The following is a 26,302-nucleotide window of genomic DNA, read 5'->3' on the forward strand; positions in this document are numbered from 1 at the left end:
TCCTTCCCAAGCTCATTTACTGTCACCACACTCTTCACCCCAACATTCTCTTCTTTTCTGAACCTCTACAAATCTTCACCTTTGCCTCCACAAGATAATGATCAGACATCCCTCCAGCTGCACCTCTCAGCACATTAACATCCAAAAGTCTCTCTTTCGCACGCTTATCAATTTACACGTAATCCAGTGACGCTCTCTAGCCTTCTCTCCTACTTACATACGTATACTTATGTATATCTCTCCTTTTAAAGCAGGTATTCCCAATCACCAGTCCTTTTTCAGCACATAAATCTACAAGCTCTTCACCATTTTCGTTTACAACACCGAACACCCCATGTACACCAATTATTCCCTCGACTGCCACGTTACTCACCTTTGCATTCAAATCACCCATTACTATAACCCGGTCTCGTGCATCAAAACTACTAACACACTCACTCAGCTGCTCCCAAAACACTTGCCTCTCATGATCTTTCTTCTCATGCCCAGGTGCATATGCACCAATAATCACCCATCTCTCTCCATCCACTTTCAGTTTTACCCATATCAATCTAGAGTTTACTTTCTTACACTCTATCACATACTCCCACCACTCCTGTTTCAGGAGTAGTGCTACTCCTTCCCTTGCTCTTGTCCTCTCACTAACCCCTGACTTTACTCGCAAGACATTCCTAAACCACTCTTCCCCTTTACCCTTGAGCTTCGTTTCACTCAGAGCCAAAAATCCAGGGTCCTCTCCTCAAACATACTTGATGTACTTAATATACTTAACTGCCATCTACCGTGTTAGGGAGGTAGCACAAGGAAACAGACAAGGAATGGCCCAACCCACCCACGTACACATGCACTTGTACATAAATGCCCACACATGCACATATACATACATACACATTTCAACGTATTCATACATATACATACACATGGAGAGAATGAGTGAGGAAAGATTGACCAAGAGGATATATGTGTCGGAGGTGGAGGGAACGAGGAGAAGTGGGAGACCAAATTGGAGATGGAAAGATGGAGTGAAAAAGATTTTGTGTGATCGGGGCCTGAACATGCAGGAGGGTGAAAGGAGGGCAAGGAATAGAGTGAATTGGATCGATGTGGTATACCGGGGTTGATGTGCTGTCAGTGAATTGAATCAGGGCATGTGAAGCGTCTGGGGTAAACCATGGAAAGCTGTGTAGGTATGTATATTTGCATGTGTGGACGTATGTATATACATGTGTAAGGGGGTGGGTTGGGCCATTTCTTTCGTCTGTTTCCTTGCACTACCTCGCAAATGCGGGAGACAGCGGCAAAAAAGAAAAAAAGAAAAAAAAAATATACACAGACATGTACATATCCATACTTGCTGCCTTCATCCATTACCATCGCCACCCTGCAACACACAAAATAGCACCCCCTCCTCACCAAGGCAGCGCTAGGAACAGACAAAAAGGCCCCATTCGTTCACACTCAGTCTCTAGAGTGTCATGTGTAATGCACCAAAACCACAGCTCCCTTTCCACAGCCAGGCCCCAGAGACCTTTCCATGGTTTAACCCAGATGCTTCACATGCCCTGGTTCAATCCATTGACAGCACTTTGACCCAGGTATACCACATTGTTCCAGTTCACTCTATTCCTTGCCTGCCTTTCACCCTCCTGTACGTTCTGGCCCCAATCACTCAAAAGCTTTTTCACTCCATCCTTACACCTCCAATTTGGTCTCCTGCTTCTCCTTCGTCCCTCCACCTCTGATACATACATCCTCTTTGTCAGTCTTTCCTCACTCATTCTCTCCATGTGTCCAAACCATTTCACACCCTCTTCTGCTCTATCAACCACACTCTTTTTATTACAACACATCTCTCTTACCCTTTCATTACTTACTCGATCAGACCACCTCACACCACACATTGTCCTCAAACATTTCATTTCCAATACATCCACCCTCCTCCCCACAACTCTATCTATAGCCCATGCCTCACAACCAGATAATGTTCTCGCCTTCCACCATTCTTCAACGCTCCCAAATTCTTCACTCCCTCCACCACCTTGTGACTCACTTCCACTAACATGGTTCAATCCGCTGCTACCCAGATATCTAAAACACTTCACTTCCTCCTGTTCTTCTCCATTCAAACTTACCTCCCAATTAACTTGTCCTCAACCCTACTGAACCTAATAACCTTACTCTTATTCACATTTACAGTCAACTCTCTTCTTTCACACACTTTTCCAAATTCAATCAACAGCTTCTGCAGTTTCTCCCCCAAATCAGCCACCACCACTGTATCATGAGCGAACAACAACCGACTCACTTTCCAAGCCTTCTCATCCCCAACAGACTGCATACTTGCCCCTCTCTCCAAAACTCTTGCATTCATCTCCCTAACCATCCCATCCATAAACAAATCAAACAACCATGGTGACATCACGCACCCCTGCTGCAAACCGACATTAACTGGGAACTAATCACCTTCCTCTCTTCCTACTCATATACATGCCTTACATCCTTTGTAAAATCTTTTCTACTTCTAGCAACTTACTTCCCACACCATATACTCTTAAAACCTTCTACAAAGCATTTTTATCCACCCTATCATTTATTATTCATTATCATACCTGATCGCCAATTCCATATCAGCAAGGTAGCGCCAGGAAATAGACGAAGAAAGACCCATCCACTCATATACACACACACACACACATATATATATATATATATATATATATATATATATATATATATATATATATATATATATATATATATATATATATATTTTTTTTTTTTTGCTTTCTCGCTGTCTCCCGCGTTTGCGAGGTAGCGCAAGGAAACAGACGAAAGAAATGGCCCAACCCACCCCCATACACATGTATATACATACGTCCACACACGCAAATATACATACCTACACAGCTTTCCATGGTTTACCCCAGATGCTTCACATGCCCTGATTCAATCCACTGACAGCACGTCAACCCCGGTATACCACATTGATCCAATTCACTCTATTCCTTGCCCTCCTTTCACCCTCCTGCATGTTCAGGCCCCGATCACACAAAATCTTTTTCACTCCATCTTTCCACCTCCAATTTGCTCTCCCACTTCTCCTCGTTCCCTCCATCTCCGACACATATATCCTCTTGGTCAATCTTTCCTCGCTCATTTTCTCCATGTGCCCAAACCATTTCAAAGCACCCTCTTCTGCTCTCAACCACGCTCTATTTATTTCCACACATCTCTCTTACCCTTACGTTACTTACTCGATCAAACCACCTCACACCACACATTGTCCTCAAACATCTTATTTCCAGCACATCCATCCTCCTGCGCACAACTCTATCCATAGCCCACGCCTCGCAACCATACAACATTGTTGGAACCACTATTCCTTCAAACATACCCATTTTTGCTTTCCGAGATAATGTTCTTGACTTCCACACATTCTTCAAGGCTCCCCAGATTTTCGCCCCCTCCCCCACCCTATGATCCACTTCCGCTTCCATGGTTCCATCCGCTGCTAGATCCACTCCCAGATATCTAAAACACTTTACTTCCTCCAGTTTTTCTCCATTCAAACTTACCTCCTAATTGACTTGACCCTCAACCCTACTGTACCTAATAACCTTGCTCTTATTCACATTTACTCTTAACTTTCTTCTCTCACACACTTTACCAAACTCGGTCACCAGCTTCTGCAATTTCTCACATGAATCAGCCACCAGCACTGTATCATCAGTGAACAACAACTGACTCGCTTCCCAAGCTCTCTCATCCCCAACAGACTTCATACTTGCCCCTCTTTCCAAAACTCTTGCATTCACCTCCCTAACAACCCCATCCATAAACAAATTAAACAACCATGGAGACATCACACACTCCTGCTGCAAACCTACATTCACTGAGAACCAGTCACTTTCCTCTCTTCCTACACGTACACATGCCTTACATCCTCGATAAAAACTTTTCACTGCTTCTAACAACTTGCCTCCCACACCATATATTCTTAATACCTTCCACAGAGCATCTCTATCAACTCTATCATATGCCTTCTCCATATATATATATATATATATATATATATATATATATATATATATATATATATATATATATATATATATATATATATATATATATATTTATATATATAAATGTGAGAAGGAGATGGAGTGAGTATTTTGAAGGTTTGTTGAATGTGTTTGATGATAGAGTGGCAGATATAGGGTGTTTTGGTCGAGGTGGTGTGCAGAGTGAGAGGGTTAGGGAAAATGATTTGGTAAACAGAGAAGAGGTAGTGAAAGCTTTGCGGAAGATGAAAGCCGGCAAGGCAGCAGGTTTGGATGGTATTGCAGTGGAATTTATTAAAAAAGGGGGTGACTGTATTGTTGACTGGTTGGTAAGGTTATTTAATGTATGTATGACTCATGGTGAGGTGCCTGAGGATTGGCGGAATGCGTGCATAGTGCCATTGTACAAAGGCAAAGGGGATAAGAGTGAATGCTCAAATTACAGAGGTATAAGTTTGTTGAGTATTCCTGGTAAATTATATGGGAGGGTATTGATTGAGAGGGTGAAGGCATGTACAGAGCATCAGATTGGGGAAGAGCAGTGTGGTTTCAGAAGTGGTAGAGGATGTGTGGATCAGGTGTTTGCTTTGAAGAATGTATGTGAGAAATACTTAGAAAAGCAAATGGATTTGTATGTAGCATTTATGGATCTGGAGAAGGCATATGATAGAGTTGATAGAGATGCTCTGTGGAAGGTATTAAGAATATATGGTGTGGGAGGAAAGTTGTTAGAAGCAGTGAAAAGTTTTTATCGAGGATGTAAGGCATGTGTACGTGTAGGAAGAGAGGAAAGTGATTGGTTCTCAGTGAATGTAGGTTTGCGGCAGGGGTGTGTGATGTCTCCATGGTTGTTTAATTTGTTTATGGATGGGGTTGTTAGGGAGGTAAATGCAAGAGTTTTGGAAAGAGGGGCAAGGATGAAGTCTGTTGGGGATGAGAGAGCTTGGGAAGTGAGTCAGTTGTTGTTCGCTGATGATACAGCGCTGGTGGCTGATTCATGTGAGAAACTGCAGAAGCTGGTGACTGAGTTTGGTAAAGTGTGTGGAAGAAGAAAGTTAAGAGTAAATGTGAATAAGAGCAAGGTTATTAGGTACAGTAGGGTTGAGGGTCAAGTCAATTGGGAGGTGAGTTTGAATGGAGAAAAACTGGAGGAAGTGAAGTGTTTTAGATATCTGGGAGTGGATCTGGCAGCGGATGGAACCATGGAAGCGGAAGTGGATCATAGGGTGGGGGAGGGGGCGAAAATTCGGGGGCCTTGAAGAATGTGTGGAAGTCGAGAACATTATCTCGGAAAGCAAAAATGGGTATGTTTGAAGGAATAGTGGTTCCAACAATGTTGTATGGTTGCGAGGCGTGGGCTATGGATAGAGTTGTGCGCAGGAGGATGGATGTGCTGGAAATGAGATGTTTGAGGACAATGTGTGGTGTGAGGTGGTTTGATCGAGTGAGTAACGTAAGGGTAAGAGAGATGTGTGGAAATAAAAAGAGCGTGGTTGAGAGAGCAGAAGAGGGTGTTTTGAAGTGGTTTGGGCACATGGAGAGAATGAGTGAGGAAAGATTGACCAAGAGGATATATGTGTCGGAGGTGGAGGGAACGAGGAGAAGAGGGAGACCAAATTGGAGGTGGAAAGATGGAGTGAAAAAGATTTTGTGTGATCGGGGAAAGAACATGCAGGAGGGTGAAAGGAGGGCAAGGAATAGAGTGAATTGGAGCGATGTGGTATACCGGGGTTGACGTGCTGTCAGTGGATTGAATCAAGGCATGTGAAGCGTCTGGGGTAAACCATGGAAAGCTGTGTAGGTATGTATATTTGCGTGTGTGGACGTATGTATATACATGTGTATGGGGGGGGGGGTTGGGCCATTTCTTTCGTCTGTTTCCTTGCGCTACCTCGCAAACGCGGGAGACAGCGACAAAGTATAAAAAAAAAAAAAAAAAAAAAAAATATATATATATATGATGAAGACTTATCGTGGCAAATCAACAATCCACGTTAGCGCCGGACCTGGGGATAGGGGAGAAAGAATACTTCCCACGTATTCCCTGCGTGTCGTAGAAGGCGACTAAAAGGGAAGGGAGCGGGGGGCTGGAAATCCTCCCCTCTCGTTTTTTTTTTTTTAATTTTCCAAAAGAAGGAACAGAGAAGGGGGCCAGGTGAGGATATTCCCTCAAAGGCCCAGTCCTCTGTTCTTAACGCTACCTCGCTATCGCGGGAAATGGCGAATAGTATGAAAAAAAAAAAAAAAAATATATATATATATATATATATATTATTTTTTTTTTATTATACTTTGTCGCTGTCTCCCGCGTTTGCGAGGTAGCGCAAGGAAACAGACGAAAGAAATGGCCCAACCCCCCCCCATACACATGTATATACATACGTCCACACACGCAAATATACATACCTACACAGTTTTCCATGGTTTACCCCAGACGCTTCACATGCCTTGATTCAATCCACTGACAGCACGTCAACCCCGGTATACCACATCGCTCCAATTCACTCTATTCCTTGCCCTCCTTTCACCCTCCTACATGTTCAGGCCCCGATCACACAAAATCTTTTTCACTCCATCTTTCCACCTCCAATTTGGTCTCCCTCTTCTCCTCGTTCCCTCCACCTCCGACACATATATCCTCTTGGTCAATCTTTCCTCACTCATTCTCTCCATGTGCCCAAACCACTTCAAAACACCCTCTTCTGCTCTCTCAACCACACTCTTTTTATTTCCACACATCTCTCTTACCCTTACGTTACTCACTCGAACAAACCACCTCACACCACACATTGTCCTCAAACATCTCATTTCCAGCACATCCATCCTCCTGCGCACAACTCTATCCATAGCCCACGCCTCGCAACCATACAACATTGTTGGAACCACTATTCCTTCAAACATACCCATTTTTGCTTTCCGAGATAATGTTCTCGACTTCCACACATTCTTCAAGGCCCCCAGAATTTTCGCCCCCTCCCCCACCCTATGGTCCACTTCCGCTTCCATGGTTCCATCCGCTGCCAGATCCACTCCCAGATATATATATATATATATATATATATATATATATATATATATATATTTTTATACTTTGTCGCTGTCTCCCGCGTTTGCGAGGTAGCGCAAGGAAACAGACGAAAGAAATGGCCCAACCCCCCTCCATACACATGTATATACATACGTCCACACACGCAAATATACATACCTACACAGCTTTCCATGGTTTACCCCAGACGCTTCACATGCCTTGATTCAATCCACTGACAGCACGTCAACCCCGGTATACCACATCGCTCCAATTCACTCTATTCCTTGCCCTCCTTTCACCCTCCTGCATGTTCAGGCCCCGATCACACAAAATCTTTTTCACTCCATATATATATATATATATATATATATATATATATATATATATATATATATATATATATATATATATATATGTATATATATATATATATATATATATATATATATATATATATATATATATATATATATATATATATATACATGCATATACATAACATAGCCATATTCATATAAACACATTGTCGGAAGAGATTACAATTGAGTGTGTGATCAAGTAAACTCCTCCTAATTCACAGGGAAATGAAACACTACAAGTTCCCAAGTACATCCTGAAGCTAGATACCCATTTTATTGACCAGCCAATAGGGGAGAATTAGTTGGGATAACTGTAGATCATTACACCAAGGAGGGATTAATGAAAAACTGGGTGAATCTCGTCCAGAAATTAACAGAACCTGTAAAAACCTCTCCAATATTGCTTTAGCACTGAGATTTAGCTTTTCGTTTTATACATGATCACCATTTCCTGCATTAGCAAGGTAGCACTAGAAACATGAAGAAAGACCACATTTACTCATGTCCATTCTGTAACTTCATGTGCAGTGCACCTAAAGCAAAACCACCTATCCACAACCAGACCCCACAGATTTTTCTGTGGTTTCTCTCCAGACACTTCAAATGCCCTTTTTCAGCTCATTTAAAGCATGTCAACCCCCACATACCACATTGTTCCAACTCACTCTATCATGTGCATGCCTTTCATATTCGGGCCAAGATCACCCAAAATCCTCTTCACTCCATCCTTCATCTCCAATTTGGTGTCACCTGTCATGTCCCCTCCACTTCTGACACATTTATCCTCTGTCATCCTCTCCTCTCATTCTCTCCACATGTTCAAACCATTTCAGCATACCCTCTTCAACTCTCTCAGCCTCACTTTTTATTACCAGACCACTATCTTACCCTTACATCACTTGCTCAATTCAACTTCCTCACACCTCGCATGATCCTCAAACATTTTATTTCCAACACATCCACCCTCCTCCACACATCCTCATGTATAGCCCTTGCCTCACATAATACAACACTGTAGGGGATTACTGTACCTTCAAACATACCCATTTTTGCCCCTCCTAGGTAATGATCTCTTTCTACACATTAAGTGCTCCCAGAACCTTCACCCCCTCACCCACCCTATAACTCTCTTCCACTCCCATGGTTCCATTTGCTGCCAAGGTTGACTCCCTGGTACCTACCTCACACCCCACATGATCCTCAAACATTTTATTTCGAACACATCCACCCTCCTCCACACATCCTCACATCATACAACACTGTAGGGGATTACTGTACCTTTAAACATACCCATTTTTGCCCTCCTAGGTAATGATATCTTTCCACACATTAAATGCTCCCAGAACCTTCACCCACTCTATAACTCTCTTCCACTCCCATGATTCCATTTGCTGCCAAGTTGACTCCCTGGTATCTAAAACACTTCACTTCCTTTAAATTTTCTTCATTCATATTCACACCCCACCTCACCTGTCCTTCTACTATGCTAAACATAATAACCTTGCTTTTATTCACAATAACACTCAACTTCCTTCTCTCACACACTTCCAAACTCAGTCATTAACTTCTGTTGTATCTCACCCAAATCTGCTGTCACTGCTGTCTTCAGTAAACAACAACTGACTCTGTCACCAGACCTCCTAATCCCCTACAAACTGCATACTTGCCCCTCTCTCCAAGATCCTTTGTATTTACCTCCCTCACCACCCAATCCATAACATCATGGTGACATCTCATACCCCTGTTGCAGACCAGCCTTCACTTGGAACCTTGCATTCTCCTCTCTTCTTACTCTTACACATGCCTTACACCTATGATACTTACCACTGCTATTAGCAGCTTTTCTCACACACCATATATTCTCAAGATCTTCCACAAAGGGATCTCTGTGAACCCTATAATGTGCTTTCTTCAGATCCATAAATGCCATATACAAATCCTTCCACAAAATCATCTCTCCCAACCCTATTATATGCTTCTTCCATATCCATAAATGCTACATACAAATCCCTCTGTTTCTCTGAAGGATTTCTCATACACGTATTTTAAAGCAAGCACCTTTTTCACACATCCTCTACCACTTCTTTAACCACATTGTTCCTCCCCAATTTGATGCTCTTTACATGCCTTCACCCTTTGTCACTACTATCCTATACAACTTACCAGGTAAACTCAACAAACTTATACCTATGTAGTTTGAATACACACCTTTGTTCCCCTTGCTTTTATACACTGGTATTATTCATGCATTCTGCCAATCCTCAGGCAACTCGCCATGATCTTTACATTCACTGACAATTCTAACTAACTAATTAACAGCACTGTCACCTCTTAAGAAATTTCATTTTATGCGAGCTTTCACTACCTCTTTTCTTTACACCAAACCATTCTCTATGATACTCTCACTTCATATATCATACATTGTTAATATCCTTCCTAAACACCTTTTTCTCCCTGAAGTTTATTGATACTCATCAACCATAATTCATTTGCTTTCTTTTTTCACCTTCTTCTTGCCCTGCTTCTTTCCCTTTTACATCTCCCAATCATTTGCACTCCTTCCCTGCAACTGACCATATTCCTGTCTTTTCTCTTTCCTTAGCAACTTTATCACTTGCCACTCATTCTAAGCTGCCTTCTTGCCACCTTATGCATGTCACATACATCTTGCACATGCCAGCACTGCTTCTCTAAATGCCTCCTATTTCTCACCCACTTCTGAGCTTTGTTTACACTAACCTTTTACCATTCTACTCTTTATCTCTCCAAGTATTTCTTCCCACAAGTCTTTTTTCCAAGCTCACTTACATTGATTACTGTCTTCTCAGCTGTAAAGTTTCCTGAAAATGTATGCAATTCTTCTCTCTCGCCTGCACAATATAATGATCAGACATCCCACCAGTTTCATCTGTTGGGACATTCACATCCACATGTCTTTATTTTGCACTCCTGTCAATTATTATGTATTCTATTAATGCCCATTAATCATCTTTCTTATTTACATATGTATACTCATGTATGTCCCTTTTTTTAATTTATTCATTTTCTTATTATACTTGACTGCCATTTCCCACGCCAATGAGGCGAGACCAGGGAACAGACGAAGAATGGCCCATCCACTTGTATCCACATATTAATACGTAAATGCTCAGACATACATATCAACATATACACATATACATACACATACAAAGACATATACATATCAACATATACATACACATACTAAGACATATACATAGATACACATGTACATGGTTAAGTATGTGCACTAGAATGCTTTTATTCACCTGAATATATTGAACACACACAAACACCCAGCCATCCAGGAATTAGATGTATGCACAAGACCATTGCAATCTCATATTTTACTGATACTAAAAGTAAAGTAAATGTCATTTGGTTGGGGTAACAAGACATCATCTTTTTAAGGTTCTTTTGATTCATATAAATGTCACAAACTTTTGATTTTACAATTTCCATGATCATCATATCCATTGTCATCCTAAAGTCATTAGACAAAAAGTAATAATTGCAAGCATACTTCCTCAGTATTTTTTTTTAGTATCACAATGTTCTATCACTGTACAAGTATGCTATATTCCACTAGAGGATTAAACTTGTGGCACCTCTCAATTACAACTTTCCTATTCTTTTCTACTCTTAATCACATAATACAAATAGCACCAAACTTCCTTATTAGAAATTGAATTTCCAATTTTTTTCAGGCGAAGACTTCTGGAAATGGCAGACGATGAACCCTGATGGCTATGCGAAGGATGAACCATTCCCAGTGGCTGTGCTGGATACACCACTTCCTGTGAAGACTCCTTCTGTTGAGTCTGCTCAGGTCAATGCACCCTCCAGTGCTGTTGCTTCTGTTAATGGCATAAATGGTGTTAATAATCACTGAAGGATGTTTTGTAATTGTCATGTGCCCTAAAGTAACTGCACAGGTTACTGCACAGGAGCCTGTTACAACTATATATATAAAAAAATGTATGTACATGTTTCCATAAACATGAATTGTTTTTCATGTTAATTATATCTTGAATATGTGTTTGACTCCAGGAGTTAATCCTGTATTTGTACAGGTTACACAAGCATATACTCAGAGTTGGTGAATTCATGATAATGCAGTCTTTATTGCTGAGAGAGGCTTTCAAAGGTGCATTCATGTACTGCAGTCCTTACTAATTGGAGAGGCTTGTGCCTTGTTAAAAATAAAATCTGTGCATGACAAGTCTATATTTGAAAATATTTTGTTACACAGTTGAACTGTTTGAGTTTCATTTTAAAATACTGGAAGAGGACATCAGTTTTAATAAAACATGAATTAATGATACGGATGATAAACAAAGAACTTTGCATAAAGATGAGACACTTCAGGTCATCAGGTGATACAACATAACATGACCTGGTTAGGTGGTATGCTTGATTGTAACTGAAATGAATATGATGAATATGTAAAAGATTCAGTACCAACTTTTATGGTTATATTTGTTTGTGGCATTTAAGAGATCCTATGAAAGATTTATTCCAATAATTTGTAGCAGTACTTCTATTTACTGGTGAAGTTAATCAGTAATCAGCTTTCTTTTTTAGTCCACTTTTGTATACTTTCATTCTTTTTTAGCTACCATGAGCTTCAGTATCTATAATCTAGTTTTGTGCTGAGTGTATCTCGAAGGGAGAATCGCTCGGGGATGATGATTACTGTTTCTCTATATTAGAGGAATTTTCATGACTTCAGGATTTTTTTTAAATGAAATAAAGACTGTTTTGCTCTAAAAGTGAATTATTTATTCTTTCACATATCTACTGCATGGATTGTAGAAAGATTACTCTGTAATGTTTATGGTTTTAAAATTATGCACTTTACGAGTGATATCAGATGAGCTTCTGGTTAACAAACAGCAAATACACCTGTATTAACTGAACTACAGACGATTTACAGTAAAACCTGTGTTATCCAAAATTTAAGGCAACAAAATGTTCAAAACAACATTCAGTTTCATTGGCAACCTCAATTATTACTTATCCCCCAGCATTTTGTGCTACCCATGATTGTTTAACCTGTCCTGTTTGCTCTCTGGTGCAGTTTTGTGTATTGGTCTTGCACATTTGTCTAATTTTTTCATCGTTGATTACCAATGTGTATAACTGTCCCTTTTAAGCATCATCAGAAATTACCTGACAACTAATCAAAGCCATCTATGTCTGGCACGAAGTGCAAGAGAAATGTTATAAGCCTCATAAGGGTGGAGTTTTGCAAGAGGCTGGCTAAGGGCAAATCCAAGGCAACATTTATGAAGGACTTCAGTGTTGGGTTGATGACTATTCATGAAATCACCAAGCAGCAGATGATTGAGGCTATATTAGTGTTTCCTGTATGTAAAATATTTACAAGTGGGTAAAATATTTTATTACAATTTCTGAATTACAGGATATTTCAAAAACAATATATCAAAATGGGTAATTTCATTTATTATGGCTGATTCCCAAGCATTTTGGATGACAGAAGTTTTACTATATCTGACTTTTGTATTAATGTTATTTTAATAATATCTGACTCTGTCTGTAATAAACTTACAGCAAGAACATTACATAAAGGGTGTAACATGTAAATGAAGGTCAGATAATGGTGCATACTTCAATATTTCCTATTCTAAAATAGGAAAGGTTCTCAATATAAGAAATAATTTGAGTTTGTACCACTGAATTGTTATTCCCACATGCTAAAACACCCAAAGTCATATGACACTTTCTGTCAGACATTTCAAGCAGTATAAATTTTGTTTATGGGAAAAGACTGTATTAATTATAAAGTAATAAAATTTATTTTTATTTTTTCAAGTTAATCCTTATATTTTAATCATTATTCATTGCTTCATAGATGTGAATTTCTGTAGCCTTGATAGTGCTACATTTTTTATCTGTATCCTTCTCACCAGAGTAATTGGCATTTTAAAATGTAGGCCCATATCATTTTAATAGAGCCATCTTGATGGTTCACACATTGTGAAACTATGTGTGGGTTTTTCATATCCCAATTAGATTGCACAGAGATATGGTTGGAAGAAAAAACCTGCGGCCAAGTTTATCCACATCACATCATGGCAATTTTGTTCACTTTTATCCCATTTTCAGTAATAAGTAGGCAGCCAATGACCAGGATGGTATATTATCAAAGTTATCTCCCAAGGTATTGGAAGGGTTAGTGACGGCTGCATAGTGAGCCAGCACATCCATTCTGTCCACAAACATATAATCTCTCCTTGGGACACACGTAATACTTGACAACACTCTACTCGCACAGCTCATTTTTCATAATTGAGTATCCTGTGATGAGCACTATGTGCTAGCCCTGCCTTTTGGCAAAAATTGAAGGAGTAATAGACAGTAGTAGTAGGTAAGAGAGAGTGTGTTAGCAGCTTTGATGCATGAAACTGGGTTATAGTGATGGGTGATTTGAATGCAAAGGTGAGTAATGTGGCAGTTAAGGGTATAATTGGTGTACATGGGGTGTTCAGTGTTGTAAAAGGAAATGGTAAAGAGCTTGTAGATTTGTGTGCTGAAAAAGGACTGGTGATTGGGAATATCTGGTTTAAAAAGAGAGATATACATAAGTATATGTAAGTAAGTAGGAGAGATGGCCAAGAGCATTATTGGATTATACATTAATTTATAGGTATGTGAAAGAGAGACTTTTGGAAGTTAATGTGCTGAGAGGGGCAACTGGAGGGATGTCTGATCATTATCTTGTGGAGGCAAAGGTGAGGATTTGTAGAGGTTTTCAGAAAAGAAGAATGTTGGGGAGAAGAGAGTGGTGAAAGTACGTGAGCTTAGAAAGGAGACTTGTGTGAGGAAGTACCAGGAGAGATTGAGTGCAGAATGGAAAAAGGTGAGAGCAAATGCCATAAGGGGAGTGGGGGAGGAATGGGATGTATTTAGGGATGCAGTGATGGCTTGCGCAAAAGAAGCCTGTGGCATGAGAAAGGTGAGAGGTGAGCAGATTGGAAAGGGTAGTAAGTGGTGGGATGAAGAAGTAAGATTGGTCGTGAAAGAGAAGAGAGAGGCGTTTGGATGATTTTTGCATGGAAGTGGTGCAAATGACAGGGAGATGTATGAAAGAAAGAGGCAGAAGGACTAGAGAAAGGTGCAAAAGAGAGTTGGGGTGAGAGAGTATCATCATATTTTAGGGAGAATAAAAAGATGTTTTGGAAGGAGGTAAATAAAGTGCACGCGAAAGAGAGACTTTTGGATGTTAATGTGCTGAGAGGTGCAACTGGAGGGATGTCTGATCATTATCTTGTGGAAGCTAAGGTGAAGTTTTGTATGGGTTTTCAGAAAAGAAGAGTGAATGTTGGGGTGAAGAGGGTGGTGAGAGTAAGTGAGCTTGGGAAGGAGACTTGTGTGAGGAAGTACCAGGAGAGACTGAGTACAGAATGGAAAAAGGTGAGAACAATGGAAGTAAGGGGAGTGGGGGAGAAATGGGATGTATTTAGGGAATCAGTGATGGATTGTGCAAAAGATGCTTGTGGCATGAGAAGAGTGGGAGGTGGGTTGATTAGAAAGGGTAGTGAGTGGTGGGATGAAGAAGTAAGAGTATTAGTGAAAGAGAAGAGAGAGGCATTTGGACGATTTTTGCAGGGAAAAATGCAATTGAGTGGGAGATGTATAAAAGAAAGAGACAGGAGGTCAAGAGAAAGGTGCAAGAGGTGAAAAAAAGGGCAAATGAGAGTTGGGGTGAGAGAGTATCATTAAATTTTAGGGAGAATAAAAAGATGTTCTGGAAGGAGGTAAATAAAGTGCGTAAGACAAGGGAGCAAATGGGAACTTCAGTGAAGGGCGCAAATGGGGAGGTGATAACAAGTAGTGGTGATGTGAGGAGATGGAGTGAGTATTTTGAAGGTTTGTTGAATGTGTTTGATGATAGAGTGGCAGATATAGGGTATTTTGGTCGAGGTGGTGTACAAAGTGAGAGGGTTAGGGAAAATGATTTGGTAAACAGAGAAGAGGTAGTAAAAGCTTTGCGGAAGATGAAAGCCGGCAAGGCAGCAGGTTTGGATGGTATTGCAGTGGAATTTATTAAAAAAGGGGGTGACTGTATTGTTGACTGGTTGGTAAGGTTATTTAATGTATGTATGACTCATGGTGAGGTGCCTGAGGATTGGCGGAATGCGTGCATAGTGCCATTGTACAAAGGCAAAGGGGATAAGAGTGAGTGCTCAAATTACAGAGGTATAAGTTTGTTGAGTATTCCTGGTAAATTATATGGGAGGGTATTGATTGAGAGGGTGAAGGCATGTACAGAGCATCAGATTGGGGAAGAGCAGTGTGGTTTCAGAAGTGGTAGAGGATGTGTGGATCAGGTGTTTGCTTTGAAGAATGTATGTGAGAAATACTTAGAAAAGCAAATGGATTTGTATGTAGCATTTATGGATCTGGAGAAGGCATATGATAGAGTTGATAGAGATGCTCTGTGGAAGGTATTAAGAATCTATGGTGTGGGAGGCAAGTTGTTAGAAGCAGTGAAAAGTTTTTATTGAGGATGTAAGGCATGTGTACGTGTAGGAAGAGAGGAAAGTGATTGGTTCTCAGTGAATGTAGGTTTGCAGCAGGGGTGTGTGATGTCTCCATGGTTGTTTAATTTGTTTATGGATGGGGTTGTTAGGGAGGTGAATGCAAGAGTTTTGGAAAGAGGGGCAAGTATGAAGTCTGTTGGGGATGAGAGAGCTTGGGAAGTGAGTCAGTTGTTGTTCGCTGATGATACAGCGCTGGTGGCTGATTCATGTGAGAAACTGCAGAAGCTGGTGACTGAGTTTGGTAAAGTGTGTGAAAGAAGAAAGTTAAGAGTAAATGTGAATAAGAGCAAAGTTATTAGGTACAGTAGGGTTGAGGGTCAAGTCAATTGGGAGGTGAGTTTGAATGGAGAAAAAGTGGAGGAAGTGAAGTGTTTTAGATATCTGGGAGTGGATCTGGCAGCAGATGGAACCATGGAAGCGGAAGTGGATCATAGGGTGGGGGAGGGGGCGAAAATTCTGGGAGCCTTGAAGAATGTGTGGAAGTCGAGAACATTATCTCGGAAAGCAAAAATGGGTATGTTTGAAGGAATAGTGGTTCCAACAATGTTGTATGGTTGCGAGGCGTGGGCTATGGATAGAGTTGTGCGCAGGAGGATGGATGTGCTAGAAATGAGATGTTTGAGGACAATGTGTGGTGTGAGGTGGTTTGATCGAGTAAGTAACGTAAGGGTAAGAGAGATGTGTGGAAATAAAAAGAGCGTGGTTGAGAGAGCAGAAGAGGGTGTTTTGAAATGGTTTGGGCACATGGAGAGAATGAGTGAGGAAAGATTGACCAAGAGGATATATGTGTCGGAGGTGGAGGGAACGAGAAGAGGGAGAGCAAATTGGAGGTGGAAAGATGGAGTGAAAAAGATTTTGTGTGATTGGGGCCTGAACATGCAGGAGGGTGAAAGGAGGGCAAGGAATAGAGTGAATTGGAGCGATGTGGTATACCGGGGTTGACGTGCTGTCAGTGGATTGAATCAAGGCATGTGAAGCGTCTGGGGTAAACCATGGAAAGCTGTGTAGGTATGTATATTTGCGTGTGTGGACGTATGTATATACATATGTATGGGGGTGGGTTGGGCCATTTCTTTCGTCTGTTTCCTTGCGCTACCTCGCAAACGCGGGAGACAGCGACAAAGCAAAAAAAAAAAAAAAGTGGGAACATTGGGGAAGGGGGCTAATGAGGAGTAATAACTAGTAGTGAAGTAAGAAGGAGATGGAGTGAGTATTTTGAAGGTTTGTTGAATGTGTTTGATGATGGAGTAGCAGATTAGGGTGTTTTGGTCGAGTTAGTGTTTGAAGTGAGAGGGTCAGGGATAATGGTTTGGTAAGCAGAGATGAGGTAGTGAAAGCTGGCATGGCAGCGGGTTTGGATGGTATTGCAGTGAAATTTATTAAAAAAGGGGGTGACTGTGTTGTTGACTGGTTGGTAAGGATATATGATATATATATGGTTCATGGTGAAGTACCTGAGGATTAGTGGAATTCATGCATCATGCCATTTTACAAAGGCAAAGGAGATAAAGGTGAGTGGTCAAATTACAGAGGTATAAGTTTGTTGAGTATTCCTAGGAAATTATATGGGAGGGTATTGATTGAGAGGGTAAAGGCATGTACAGAGCATCAGACTGGGGAAGAGCAGTGTGGTTTCAGAAGTGGTAGAGGATGTGTGGAACAGATGTTTGCTTTAAAGAATGTATGTGAGAAATACTTAGAAAAACAGATGGATTTGTATGTTGCATTTATGGATCTGGAGAAGGCACATGATAGAGTTGATAGAGATGCTCTGTGGAAGGTATTGAGAGTACGTGGTGTGGGAGGCAAGTTGCTAGAAGCAGTAAAAAGTTTTTATCAAGGATGTAAGGCATGTGTACGAGTAGGAAGAGAGGAAAGTGATTCGTTCCCAGTGAATGTCGGTTTGCAGCAGGTGCGCGTGATGTTTCCATGGCTGTTTGATTTGTTTATGGATAGGGTTATTAGGGTGATGAACGCAAGAGTTTTGGAGAGAGAGGGGCGAGTATGTTGTGGATGAGAGGGCTTGGGAAGTAAGTCAGTTGTTGTTTGCTGATAATAGCACTGGTGGATGATTTGGGTGAGAAACTGCTGAAGCTGGTGACTGAGTTTGGTAAAGTGTGTGAAAGAAGAAAGCTTATGGTAAATGTGAATAAGAGCAAGGTTATTAGGTTCAGTAGAGTTGAGGGACTAGTTAATTTGGAGGTAGATTTAAATGGAGAAAAACTGAAGGAAGTGAAGTGTTTTAGGTACCTGGGAGTGGGTTTAGCAGCGGATGCAACCATGGAAGCAGAAGTGAGTCACCGGGTGGGGGAGGGGGGGCGAAGGTTCTGGAAGTGGGGAAGAATGTAAGGAAGGCAAAGACGTTATCTCAGAGCAAAAATGCGTATGTTTGAGGGAAAAGTGGTTCCAACAATGTTATATGGTTGTGAGGCATGGGCTATAGATAAGGTTGTGCGGAGGAGGGTGGAGGTGTTGGAAATGAAATGTTTGAAGACAATATGTGGTGTGAAGTGGTTTGATCGAGTAAGTAATGAAAGGGTAAGAGAGATGTGTGGTAATAAAAAGTGAGTAAGTAATGAAAGGGTAAGAGAGATGTGTGGTAATAAAAAGTGAGTAAGTAATGAAAGGGTAAGAGAGATGTATGGTAATAAAAGGTGTGGTTGAGAGAGCAGAAGAGGGTGTATTTAAATGGTTTGGTCACATGGAGAGAATGGGTGAGGAAAGAGAATACATGTGTCAGAGGTGTAAGGAACGAGAAGTGGAAGACCAAATTGGAAGTGGAAAGATAGTGTGAAAACGATTTTGAGCGAATGGGGCCTGAACATACAGGAGGGTGAAAAGCATGCAAGGAATAGAGTGAATTGGAACAATCTGGTATATTGGGATCAACGTGCTGTCAGTGAATTGAATCAGGGTATGTGAAGTGTCTGGGGTAAACCATGGAAAGTTTTGTGGAGTTTGGATGTGGAAAGGGAGCTGTAGTTTCATTGCATTACACATGACAGCTAGAAACTGATTGTGAAAGAATGTGGCCTCTGTTGTCTTTCCCTAGCGCTACCTCGTGTGCGCACGGAGAAGGGTGCCATTTCATGTGTGGTGGGGTGGTGACGGGAATGGATGAAGGCAGCAAGTATGAATATGTATGTGTGTATATATGTCTGTGTATGTACATGTTGGAATGTATATGTGTGTATGTAGGCGTTTATGCACATACATGCGTATGAGGGTGGGTTGGGCCATTCTTTCGTCTGTTTCCTTGTGCTACCTCACTAATGCGGGAGAAAGCGTCTTAGTATGATAAAAAAAATAACAGTAGGTAAGAAAATTTATGCAGGAGCATTAAATAGAAGTAGGTAGGAACATTTAGGCAGGAGTGTTAGGTAGACGTAGAAGGTAGAAGTAGCAGGTAGACAGCAGTAGAAGCATTAGGTAGGATCCTCTGCAAACTGTGCTAAAGTTACTTTCTACCAGTGGGCTGTTAAGGGTGAGGTACTAAAAGTTGAGAAAAGACACTGGAGTTCACTAGTTCTGGAGACTGTATTGCCATGGCCAAATACTTAATGGAGTTTCAAGATGGAACAGGTGTCAGAGACATAGACATGTATATATCCACCAAGGCAAGTTTATCTTATTACCCAAAACATACCTTTTATCACTGGTTACCCACATCTCACTTTCCATAAAGGCACCCTCTGAATTTTTTATGCAAGGGAAAACCTCTCAACATAAAGGTACAGCTCATATACCTCCATGGGTACAATGATTTAACGCTGGATGGCACCTCCAGAGGCCAAGGTATAATGGGTAGTAAAAGCTGTTCAGTACATTTCTTATCATTCAGTAATATTGTTTATGAATCCTTGTGTGGTATGATATCGTACAAATAGTGGACAAGTAATGTTCTTGCAACATTTATTGTGTGATTAATTATCCTAATGTATGATCAAGGTGTTTCACTTGGCCATCTAATTTTCATATCTTAAGACGGAACTAAGCGTAAGAGGTTTCATCCTATCTTAGACTCTCCAGCCACAGTGTTATCAATTCAAAGTTTTCAGAGTTCATTTAGGATTATTCTTATCCTACAGTAATTTTGGAGGTTAATTTACCTCCTTAGCTTTGGGACCAAGTTGCAGTGAATCTTCCTCGAATCAGAAAGGCTCTTCAGACCAAAATGCATTGTTTGCTTTTCTGATTATTCAGGCTCTCCAGCAACATTACCAACCTCAACCTGGCTATTCAGGTACACTGCGCTTGTGGATACTTGTTGAGTTGGTTCCTAAGTTTTCTTGTCAAAAGTCCAATGTTTCTAATACTTGGACATAATGTTAGAAAGTTTTGGAAACAAGATATGGTCACTTGTTTCCTCCATTTATCTTTATTCATTTTCTTTTAAACAGTCCTCAATAAAGTCCTCAATACCTCTCCTGCCAGTACTGAATGATTTTCTTTGTGTGTGTGTGTGTGTGTAGAATGGGGAGTAATCCTTCTAGGACACTCTTTGTAAAAATATGATAAATTTGTTAAAACAGTGTGTCACCTCTTGCACCTTTCTCTTGACCTCCTGCCTCTTTATTTTATACATCTCCCACTTATTCGCACTGCTTCCCTACAAAAACACCTCCCTTCTCTTTCACTAACATTCTTACTTCTTCATCCACCACTCACTACCCTTTCTGCCCACCTCCCACCTTTCTCATGCCACAAGCATCTTTTGTGCAAGCCATCACTGCTTCCCTAAATACATCCCATTCCTCTCCCACTCCCCTTACATCATTTACTCTCACCTTCTTCCATTCTGCACTCAATCTCTCCTGGTACTTCCTCACACAAGTCTCCTTTCCACTTACTCTCACCGCCATCCTCACCCCAACATTCTCTCTTCTTTTCTGTGGCTCAGGGAATGGATGAAGGCAGCAAGTATGAATATGTACATGTGTATATATGTATATGTCTGTGTATATATATATATATGTATGTATACATTGAAATGTATAGGTATGTACATGTGCGTGTGTGGGCGTTTTTGTATATGCAAGTGTATGTGGGTGGGTTGGGCCATTCTTTCATCTGTTTCCCTGCACTACCTCACGAACGTGGGAGACAGCGACTAAGTATAATACTATAATAATAAAGAATAATATATATTTCTTCATTATTTATTATACTTTGTTGTTGTCTCCTGCATTAGCGAGATAGTGCAAGGAAACAGACGAAAGAAATGGCCCAACCCACCCACATACACATGTATGTACATACACGTCCACACATGCACATATACATAGAATACAAAGAATAATATATTCTTTTTTTTTTTTGCTTTGTCGCTGTCTCCCGCGTTTGCGAGGTAGTGCAAGGAAACAGATGAAAGAAATGGCCCAACCCACCCCCATACACATGTATATACATACGTCCACACATGCAAATATACATACCTAAACAGCTTTCTATGGTTTACCCCAGATGCTTCACATTCCCTGATTCAATCCACTGACAGCACATGAACCCCGGTATACCACATCGATCCAATTCACTCTATTCCTTGCCCTCCTTTCACCCTCCTGCATGTTCAGGCCCCGATCACACAAAATCTTTTTCACTTCATCTTTCCACCTCCAATTTGCTCTCCCACTTCTCCTCGTTCCCTCCACCTCCGACACATATATCCTCTTGGTCAATCTTTCCTCACTCATTCTCTCCATGTGCCCAAACCATTTCAAAACACCCTCTTCTGCTCTCTCAACCATGCTCTTTTTATTTCCACACATCTCTCTTACCCTTATGTTACTTACTCGATCAAACCACCTCACACCACACATTGTCCTCAAACATCTCATTTCCAGCACATCCATCCTCCTGCGCACAACTCTATCCATAGCCCACGCCTCGCAACCATACAACATTGTTGGAACCACTATTCCTTCAAACATACCCATTTTTGCTTTCCGAGATAATGTTCTCGACTTCCAAACATTCTTCAAGGCTCCCGGGATTTTCACCCCCTCCCCCACCCTATGATCCACTTCCGCTTCCATGGTTCCATCCGCTACCAGATCCACTCCCAGATATCTAAAACACTTTACTTCCTCCAATTTTTCTCCATTCAAACTTACCTCCCAATTGACTTGACCCTCAACCCTACTGTACCTAATAACCTTGCTCTTATTCACATTTACTCTTAACTTTCTTCTTTCACACACTTTACCAAACTCAGTCACCAGCTTCTGCAGTTTCTCACATGAATCAGCCACCAGCGCTGTATCATCAGCGAACAACAACTGACTCACTTCCCAAGCTCTCTCATCCCCAACAGACTTCATACTTGTCCCTCTTTCCAAAACTCTTGCATTCACCTCCCTAACAACCCCATCCATAAACAAATTAAACAACCGTGGAGACATCACACACCCCTGCCGCAAACCTACATTCACTGAGAACCAATCACTTTCCTCTCTTCCTATATATATATATATATCTTTTTTTCTTTTCTTTCAAACTATTCGCCATTTCCCGCATTAGCGAGGTAGCGTTAAGAACAGAGGACTGGGCCTTGAGGGAATACCCTCACCTGGCCCAATTCTCTGTTCCTTCTTTTGGAAAATTAATAAAAAAACGAGAGGGGAGGATTTCCAGCCCCCCGCTCCCTCCCCTTTCAGTCGCCTTCTACGACATGCAGGGAATACGTGGGAAGTATTCTTTCTCCCCTATCCCCAGGGATATATATATATATATATATATATATATATATATATATATATATATATATATATATATATATATATATATATATATATATTATTTTTTCTTTTTTTTAAACTATTCGCCATTTCCCGCGTTAGCGAGGTAGCGTTAAGAACAGAGGACTGGGCCTTTGAGGGAATATGCTCACCTGGCCCCCTTCTCTGTTCCTTCTTTTGGCAAATTAAAAAAAAAAAAAAAATAATGAGAAGGGAGGATTTCCAGCCCCCCGCTCCCTCCCCTTTTAGTCGCCTTCTACGACACGCAGGGAATACGTGGGAAGTATTCTTTCTCCCCTATATATAGAAGCAGTGAAAAGTTTTTATCGAGGATGTAAGGCATGTGTACGTGTAGGAAGAGAGGAAAGTGATTGGTTCTCAGTGAATGTAGGTTTGCGGCAGGGGTGTGTGATGTCTCCATGGTTGTTTAATTTGTTTATGGATGGGGTTGTTAGGGAGGTAAATGCAAGAGTTTTGGAAAGAGGGGCAAGTATGAAGTCTGTTGGGGATGAGAGAGCTTGGGAAGTGAGTCAGTTGTTGTTTGCTGATGATACAGCGCTGGTGGCTGATTCATGTGAGAAACTGCAGAAGCTGGTGACTGAGTTTGGTAAAGTGTGTGGAAGAAGAAAGTTAAGAGTAAATGTGAATAAGAGCAAGGTTATTAGGTACAGTAGGGTTGAGGGTCAAGTCAATTGGGAGGTGAGTTTGAATGGAGAAAAACTGGAGGAAGTGAAGTGTTTTAGATATCTGGGAGTGGATCTGGCAGCGGATGGAACCATGGAAGTGGAAGTGGATCATAGGGTGGGGGAGGGGGCGAAAATTCTGGGGGCCTTGAAGAATGTGTGGAAGTCGAGAACATTATCTCGGAAAGCAAAAATGGGTATGTTTGAAGGAATAGTGGTTCCAACAATGTTGTATGGTTGCGAGGCGTGGGCTATGGATAGAGTTGTGCGCAGGAGGATGGATGTGCTGGAAATGAGATGTTTGAGGACAGTGTGTGGTGTGAGGTGGGTTGATCGAGTGAGTAACGTAAGGGTAAGAGAGATGTGTGGAAATAAAAAGAGCGTGGTTGAGAGAGCAGAAGAGGGTGTTTTGAAGTGGTTTGGGCACATGGAGAGAATGAGTGAGGAAATATTGACCAAGAGGATATATGTGTCGGAGGTGGAGGGAACGAGGAGAAGAGGGAGACCAAATTGGAGGTGGAAAGATGGAGTGAAAAAGATTTTGTGTGATCGGGGCCTGAACATGCAGGAGGGTGAAAGGAGGGCAAGGAATAGAGTGAATTGGAGCGATGTGGTATACCGGGGTTGACGTGCTGTCAGTGGATTGAATCAAGGCATGTGAAGCGTCTGGGGTAAACCATGGAAAGCTGTGTAGGTATGTATATTTGTGTGTGTGGACGTATGTATATACATGTCTATGGAGGGGGGTTGGGCCATTTCTTTCGTCTGTTTCCTTGCGCTGCCTCGCAAACGCGGGAGACAGCGACAAAGTATAATAATATAATAATAATAATAATGATAATATATATATATATATATATATATATATATATATATATATATATATATATTTTTTTTTTTTTTATTTTGCTTTGTCGCTGTCTCCCTCGTTTGCGAGGTAGCGATATATATATATATATATATATATATATATATATATATATATATATATATATATATATATTTATGAAGGTTTGTATGGGTTTTCAGAAAAGAAGAGTGAATGTTGGGGTGAAGAGGGTGGTGAGAGTAAGTGAGCTTGGGAAGGAGACTTGTGTGAGGAAGTACCAGGAGAGACTGAGTACAGAATGGAAAGAACAACGGAAGTAAGGGGAGTGGGGGAGGAATGGGATGTATTTAGGGAATCAGTGATGGAGTGCGCAAAAGATGCTTGTGGCATGAGAAGCGTGGGAGGTGGGTTGATTAGAAAGGGTAGTGAGTGGTGGGATAAACAAGTAAGATTATTAGTGAAAGAGAAGAGAGAGGCATTTGGATGATTTTTGCAGGGAAAAAATGCAATTGAGTGGGAGATGTATAAAAGAAAGAGACAGGAGGTCAAGAGAAAGGTGCAAGAGGTGAAAAAGAGGGCAAATGAGAGTTGGGGTGAGAGAGTATCATTAAATTTTAGGGAGAATAAAAAGATGTTCAGGAAGAAGGTAAATAAAGTGCGTAAGACAAGGGAGCAAATACGAACTTCAGTGAGGGGCGCTAATGGGGAGGTGATAACAAGTAGTGGTGATGTGAGAAGGAGATGGAGTGAGTATTTTGAAGGTTTGTTGAATGTGTTTGATGATAGAGTGGCAGATATAGGGTGTCTTGGTTGAGGTGGTGTGCAAAGTGCGAGGGTTAGGGATTTGATAAACAGAGAAGAGGTAGTAAAAGCTTTGCGGAAGATGAAAGCCGGCAAGGCAGCAGGTTTGGATGGTACTGCAGTGGAATCTTTTAAAAAAGGGGGTGACTGTATTGTTAACTGGTTGCTAAGGTTATTTGATGTATGTATGACTCCCCTATCCCTGGGGATAGGGGAGAAAGAATACTTCCCACGTATTCCCTGCGTGTCGTAGAAGGCGACTAAAAGGGAAGGGAGTGGGTGGCTGGAAATCCTCCCCTCTTCTTTTTTTTTTTTCCAAAGAAGGAACAGAGAAGGGGGCCAGATGAGGACATTCCCTCAAAGGCCCAGTCCTCTGTTCTTAACGCTACCTCGCTAATGCGGGAAATGGCGAAGAGTATGAAAGAAAGAAAAGAAAAGATGACTCATGGTGAGGTGCCTGAGGATTGGCGGAATGCGTGCATAGTACCATTGTACAAAGGAAAAAGGGGATAAGAGTGAGTGCTCAAATTACAGAGGTATAAGTTTGTTGAGTATTCCTGGTAAATTATATGGGAGGGTATTGATTGAGAGGGTGAAGGCATGTACAGAGTATAAGATTGGGGAAGAGCAGCGTGGTTTCAGAAGTGGTAGAGGATGTGTGGATCAGGTGTTTGCTTTGAAGAATGTATGTGAGAAATACTTAGAAAAGCAAATGGATTTGTATGTAACATTTATGGATCTGGAGAAGGCATATGATAGAGTTGATAGAGATGCTCTGTGGAAGGTATTAAGAATATATGGTGTGGGAGGAAAGTTGTCAGTAGCAGTGAAAAGTTTTTATCGAGGATGTAAGGCATGTGTACGTGTAGGAAGAGAGGAAAGTGATTGGTTCTCAGTGAATGTAGGTTTGCGGCAGGGGTGTGTGTTGTCTCCATGGTTGTTTAATTTGTTTATGGATGGGGTTGTTAGGGAGGTGAATGCAAGAGTTTTGGAAAGAGGGGCAAGTATGAAGTCTGTTGGGGATGAGAGAGCTTGGGAAGTGAGTCAGTTGTTGTTCGCTGATGATACAGCGCTGGTGGCTGATTCATGTGAGAAACTGCAGAAGCTGGTGACTGAGTTTGGTAAAGTGTGTGAAAGAAGAAAGTTAAGAGTAAATGTGATTAAGAGCAAGGTTATTAGGTACAGGAGGGTTGAGGGTCAAGTCAATTGGCAGGTA

The 26,302-nt window shown here is 41.1% G+C and overlaps 2 protein-coding genes across 12 annotated transcripts in view; one reads left to right on the plus strand and one right to left on the minus strand.

The window, feature by feature from the left end:
- The window catches only part of LOC139765213 (UDP-glucose 4-epimerase-like), a 128,989-nt gene extending 116,748 nt beyond the window's left edge, over positions 1-12,241 (plus strand). For all 8 annotated transcript variants that reach the window (XM_071692517.1, XM_071692516.1, XM_071692522.1 and 5 more), the window contains exon 8: positions 11,177-12,241. In XM_071692517.1, the coding sequence (XP_071548618.1) occupies positions 11,177-11,361 (185 nt within the window). In that variant the 3' untranslated portion in view covers positions 11,362-12,241. The remainder of the gene's footprint in view (positions 1-11,176) is intronic.
- LOC139765212 (VWFA and cache domain-containing protein 1-like) overlaps positions 10,873-26,302 on the minus strand; it is a 155,300-nt gene continuing 139,870 nt past the window's right edge. For all 4 annotated transcript variants that reach the window (XM_071692515.1, XM_071692513.1, XM_071692514.1 and 1 more), the window contains one exon: positions 10,873-11,326. The gene's annotated coding sequence lies outside the window, so the exon portion shown is untranslated. The remainder of the gene's footprint in view (positions 11,327-26,302) is intronic.

This window comes from Panulirus ornatus, chromosome 53 (assembly GCF_036320965.1).
Source record: "Panulirus ornatus isolate Po-2019 chromosome 53, ASM3632096v1, whole genome shotgun sequence".
NCBI classification, from domain to species: Eukaryota; Metazoa; Arthropoda; class Malacostraca; order Decapoda; family Palinuridae; genus Panulirus; species Panulirus ornatus.